Source organism: Haemorhous mexicanus, chromosome 9 (genome assembly GCF_027477595.1).
Source record: "Haemorhous mexicanus isolate bHaeMex1 chromosome 9, bHaeMex1.pri, whole genome shotgun sequence".
Taxonomy (NCBI): domain Eukaryota; kingdom Metazoa; phylum Chordata; class Aves; order Passeriformes; family Fringillidae; genus Haemorhous; species Haemorhous mexicanus.
Window position 1 is genome coordinate 6,699,001 of NC_082349.1, and position 6,000 is coordinate 6,705,000.

General features: G+C 36.4%; 1 protein-coding gene across 1 annotated transcript in view; it reads left to right on the plus strand.

Moving 5' to 3' along the window:
- FAF1 (Fas associated factor 1) overlaps window positions 1–6,000 on the plus strand; it is a 152,522-nt gene that overhangs the window by 78,874 nt on the left and 67,648 nt on the right. Inside the window, exon 8 of the mRNA XM_059853849.1 lies at window positions 1,212–1,298. Within this exon, the coding sequence (XP_059709832.1) occupies window positions 1,212–1,298 (87 nt within the window). The remainder of the gene's footprint in view (window positions 1–1,211; window positions 1,299–6,000) is intronic.

Below are 6,000 nucleotides of genomic sequence, written 5' to 3' on the forward strand. Positions count from 1 at the left end.
TCTGGATGCAATAGAGGTTGTTGGGATCTGTCTGGGCCTTTGAAAATGTGTCTGGGCCTTGTATTTCCATGTAGCAGTTTTATGAAAGGCAAACCAAAAAGAAACCAGGTTGGATGGGGCTCTCTCTGAGCAAGCTGGTGTAGTGGAAGGTGTGTCTGCCCAGGGCAGGGGGTGAATGAGAGGATCTTTAAGGTTCCTTTCACCCCAGACCATTCTGGGATTCCTGTGAAAAGCCACCATGGCTCACTGGAATATTTTATTGTTCACAGCTATGGTGGGCAATATTTACACTGTTGATGCAGTCTTTATATTCAAGTGTAAGACAGTATTTAGAATTTAAGATACCACTCTCTATCCTAAGTACTAAAATACTTTGGTATTTTCTATGGTATTTTCTATTATTTAAATCTTTCTATGATTTAAATAATTGTTTACCACAAAATATCTGATAAAACTTGCCTGCTTTTCTATCTGTGGGAATGTTTTCATGGAAAGAGTTTTGTAACTCTTGTATTTTCTAATGTTCTTTCTTTATTCAAAGTTTTCAACTCCTCTTTTTTCCCTCCCTCCCTTCCTTCCTTCTGCTAACCATCATGTGAGATGACTAACAGTAGCAACTTCTACTTTAATAGCATGAGGAAACAGTTGATGTAAAAATGTGTTACTTAGCATTTTGTTAAAAATAGTTGAAATGTGTTGTCTTAATTGAAAATGTGCTTATTCATTAATATTTTCAGGTTTAATATACTAATTTTTATTTTTGGATCCCATTTAAGAAACTTACGCAAAACTCATATTTCTTATTTGATAAGATTTTCAGCCAATATTTTCAGGTGCAAATTAACTAGCAAAACATGCAGCAGAATTTTTGTTATTGCCTTCTGCTTCCCTTAACTTTTTCCTTGACTTTGTAATGCTTTATGCTTGGAAATTTTGTGTTATGAATTTTTTTTTGCACATTTAAAATGTTGAAGTAATAATGAATCATTTTGAATGGTAATTTTTAGATTTTAATTTTTTTTTCCTTCAGCTCAGTTTCTTCAGTTTCTTTTGGCTGTGTAAACCTGCTGACCACATCTGAATTTGAGAGTGTTGAAAGAACCAATTTTACAATAACCAGAAAAAATAAAAGCTTGGTGCTGTGGTGAAAACAATGCCTTGTGGCTGCTTTTTTTGGAGCAAGTTCTGATTTATTTTTATTTTTTTTCCAGGTGAAGAGGAATGTGTATGACCTGACCAGTATCCCTGTCCGTCACCAGCTGTGGGAAGGTTGGCCTTCTTCTGCCACAGATGACTCAGTGAGTTCCTTGGCTTCTCCTCTCATTCCTGCCTGGAAAAGGCTGATTTTACATGGATTTTTGATTGAAATTACTCTGTAGCATTTACTGTCTCTTATGCATTACTGTGACATCACACAATTCAGAGTGTTGGCGGGGAAGATAGAAATGCTCAAGGTTTGGGTGCCTGCAGCTCAGGGAAATGATTTCTGTGTGTCAGATTGAGTGCATGTTTCATCTTTCATTTCAGCCATTCTAGACTGAAGCAGAGCTGCACAGCATTTTGGAGGTTGAAATCTATGGAGTGATTGAACTTCAGGCAAAAAGCCCTGATTTTTATCTGTGCTCTGAGTGCACATCTAGGTATTTTTCACAGTACTGTAGCTCACCCAGTTCATGCTCAAGCCTCTGCCTGACTTCGGAGCAGGAGTTGTTCCTGCTGAAATCAGTGAGGGGTCACCACCAGTGACAGAATCACCCAAAAATTCAGGGAATTGTGGGACTTACCTGCATTAAATACCATTAAATATTAGACTTGCTTCCTTGCATGGTCATCCTTACAATGTGTTTTACAGCATGTCTTTCATTTCCTTCTGCTGGTATGTTTCCAGTGCCAGCTAGTGAGGTCTGCCTTTCTTTAGAAAAAAAACCCAACCAAAAAAAAGCCTAAAAGAGTGATATAATTATGTAGTTGTGTTGTATGTAGATTTTGTGACCTGAGAAAAATGTAGAAAAATTAGGTTTTGTATTGAACCTGATCATTATACAAAATGAAAATGGATTTGGGGTTTGCTTTCTTACATATTGCCATTATCTGCCATGCATTACTTTCCTGTCCATTTTTGCTGTCTTGTAAAGGGAAAATTGCTCTTTGAATATGACTGCTCCTTTTTTTGCTCTGAGTCAAGGATTTATGCCAATTAAAAAAAACCCTAAAAGACAAAAGCTGTCTGAATTTCCAGTGTACTTGTAAAGTATATCTGTGGTGGTGTTTGCAGAAACAGTATTGAAGTTTGAGAAAGGTGGGTAAATCTCAGTCCATGTATTCAAGGGCATATCTGAGCTGATAGATGTAAGGTCTGAAATAACAGAATGGTGTCATGTGGTAATTACAGGCTTTGAAATGTGGATCCATTTTAACATTTTATTAGTTTACATTAGCCCAAAAAAGAATTGGAAACTCAACACTTCTAATCTGTTTTCCCACAGCTGTTAGGTTTTCATGTAGTTTTCCCCTGCTTTTCTTCTGAATAGGATACCTCACATATGTAAAACTCATGAATCTGCTTTAAGTCTTTTTTTACAAGTGACATTGTTGCAGGTGAATTTTTCCCCTTTTCATCTTTAATGAAATTGGTGAATGTTGAGTCTGCTCTGAAGCAGACGAGTCCTCAAAGCTCACTGCTCGAGTCTGGTGGCGCTGGAACTTGTCAGCTGTGTAAACAGATCGGAGTGTGTTGCCAACAAAAATACAATTAATTTCTGTCTAAAATTAGAGGCTGTAGCTTACTATTTATAAAGATTTAATGATAGCAATGACTATCTATGCTCCTGTGATCTGAACTTTTTTTTTCCCCGAATTAGAAATATTCGGTAATAATTACTCGAGTAATTAATGATGATCTCTTGAGTTCAGTGACAAATTTTTAAGATCACTTTTTCCATCATGAGTTTTTAATTTGCTGTCTTGTAGGGTACCCCATTGCAATTAAGGAGTTAAAGAAAGACTTGATTAAAATACTTTTTCATTTGCATGTTATGCAGCATAAGAAATACTTTGTAATACCACAGGAGGTTTTTTCAGTGCAGTTCTCGTTAACCTTTGGCTTAGCAAACAGGACAACTAAATAGACTTGGCATAATTGGATTCCTGTATCATCTTGAGTCTCTTATGAACCTGCCAGACTACAGTCTTCTGACATTATCAGGAAATTTAGTGGAGTCAATAGTAATTTAAAACATTGTTGCTTCATCTCCCTTCAGAGTTAAGATATGTTCTCTGCTTGTACTACCTAATGGAATATGGGATACTGTATGAATTGGCAATAACTCTTTCAGATCTTTCTCACCCTTTCACCAGGGAAGTGGGTATCAAAACCTCCCCATGCAGGAGAATGTTTTTGTGCTGTGACAGTTTGATTGTGGGAAACACAGGCCCTGCAAATCTCATTTCACTGTTCAGCAAGGACAAGTTTTAGCTTTTATCGAGCCTGAATAACTTTATTGCCACAAATTATATCTGTTTTGCTCATCAAAGTTCAAGGTAAATGGATGAGTTTAAACTAATTCTCTTTTTTTTAAATGCATTTAAGTAAAGTAAAGTAAAATTTAAATATATTCAAAATGTTAACTATTTTTGTGCATATAGCATCAAGTGATACAGTGAAGTCTTGAAATTAATCCTAGAAAATAAAAAGCCATAATTTTAATTTACTTTAAATACATTCAAAATATGTTCTCAATTTTTATTTTGGATTTTGTAACGATCTTAGCATTGCAGAGTTTGGAAGATGAGTGCCATGCCAGAAAAATTTAGTATAATTTCTAAAATTTATTCCTTTTTTTTTTTTTTTTTTTTTTTCTCTATTGGCTAAACTTCTGAACTTCCACTGGTAATTACCACTAGTGTCACATGGAATGAGCAATTTTCAAATATGTGATAACTGTAAAAAAAAGATCTCAGATGGGCTGTAGGTGATGTTTTAGTTACAGGTTTTACATGGAAGCATTGTGATTTTATTTGTATGTGTGGGTGACTTTTTGGGTGTTAGTTTTACATGTTAGCAGTAAAACTCTTTTTTCCCCATGAGGTCACTGGGTATTGATTTATTTCAGTAGAATGAATGTTGTCTTTGATGTTTCAGTGGTTTTTTGGTAGCAGAGAACAACACCCAGTAGAGGAAGAAGGAGAGAGGTTGCTTTCTTACTGCTTTTTGTTCTTGGTATTTAAGCTACAGTTTTTTTTCAATTGGTTCATTGTTCTAAGTAATTTCAGCACAGCAGTGAGAAATCTGCTCCGTTGTAAGTAACAACAGTAAGCTTATCAAAATGGAACGTATTTCTGCATCAAAGAGATGTGAAAGTTCTAGGATGAGGTTTGAGGAGGGGAAAGGGGAGAGAGGCAAAGCCAGAAGATGAAGTGTCTGGTGCTGTAACTGTGCCCTGGCACACGGATCCCATCCAGGGGAGCTCAGCATCCCACCTCCCCCTGCTGCCAGGAACGCTCTGTTCCCACAGGGCTGTGGTTGGTCCAGACCTTCAGTCCTCATTTCACATCAGGGAACTCCACTGCTTCGTGGTGTAGGTGAGCCACTGGAAACTTGCTTGGGCAGCAGTAGGTGCACACTGACAAGTTTCTCTGCTGTGGGGCTGAACAGTCCCATGTCAGGCAGGACAAATGTGTTGCCACTGACACGTTGAGGGTCTGCAGCATCCCTTGGGAACATGACCACCTTTATCCCCTGTGCACAGGACCACCTTCCCTTCCGTGGAGGCTGGAGCAGATGTGGTTGACATTCCTTAGCTGAATTTAGTAGAGAATTCTGGGCTATAAAAAAACCTCAAACACTTATGGTCTAATTAGCACTGCTGTTCTATTTAGCTATTTCATTGCTAAATACTAAGCATGGCATCTGCACAAATAAAAATTAAGAATGCTGGTAAATAAGGTTCTTGTACAAAGTGAAACCATTTATGACACTTTTTGGCTGATCTCCAGGTTTTTGAAGAGGTTGAGTATTAAGCATCTGAGTAATTAGTATTTGGGAGTATATATTTCTTTCCCTTTCTAGGTCTTAACAGTTCTTAACAGAAAGTTCATTACCACATGCTGTCATTGTGATATGAAAACAAGTGGTGAGGTTTACATTCCCTGGCTGTTTAATTGTAATGGATGCCATGTCTGCATTTGCTGCATCATTTGGAGTCTTCCCTCTGGAACTGATTGAGTAAAGAATGAATAGTCCTGACAGAGCAAGTGCCTACTAATCAGAAATGTAAAATTTGCTGTATTTAAATTAAAATACATACCTCATTAGAAAATATTCTGATTTTTTTCTGTGTAAGAATATAATAATTATATTTCATTGTCTGTAATGTTAATTACATTGTGTGTTACTTTCATTTTGTGATTCTCATCAATCACTTGCAGTAGAGTAGTAGATTGGATTTGGCAGGATCCTTTATTTTGGGTACATAGGAGAATACTTGAAGTCTGTTTCACTGTGTGGGTTCAGGAATATGATAGAGTTTCAATTTAACATTTATACTATAATCTCAATTTAGCAATGAGAATTTTTAGACAGTCCTCTCAGTCTTGGAAGTTCATGGTAATCTATGAAGCAGCATATTACTCATCATTAAGAAATACAAAAGTAACAGAGTAATTTAATAGACAGGTCCTAAATGTCTTTGTTTTAGATAACATTCTGACTTTGACTTATGCCTTGCTTGGATGCTTTTATGTGGATTAGAGTATGATGAATTATTATGTTCTTTCCCCAGAAAAACTGAGCAGGATACTATGGGTCCTTCATCAGTTTTTTAGTAGTAGTAGAGTATCCTCACACCCTTGACTATTTTCAATTTAGAAAAGTTAAGATAAAGTGATTTGAACTAATTTCATGTATGTAAAAATTAACATGTCAGGGATAATCAGTTCTTTGTGAAGTTTTGACTGTTTTGTCACAGGAGAATTGACAATTTTAAGACATGAGATAAGTCA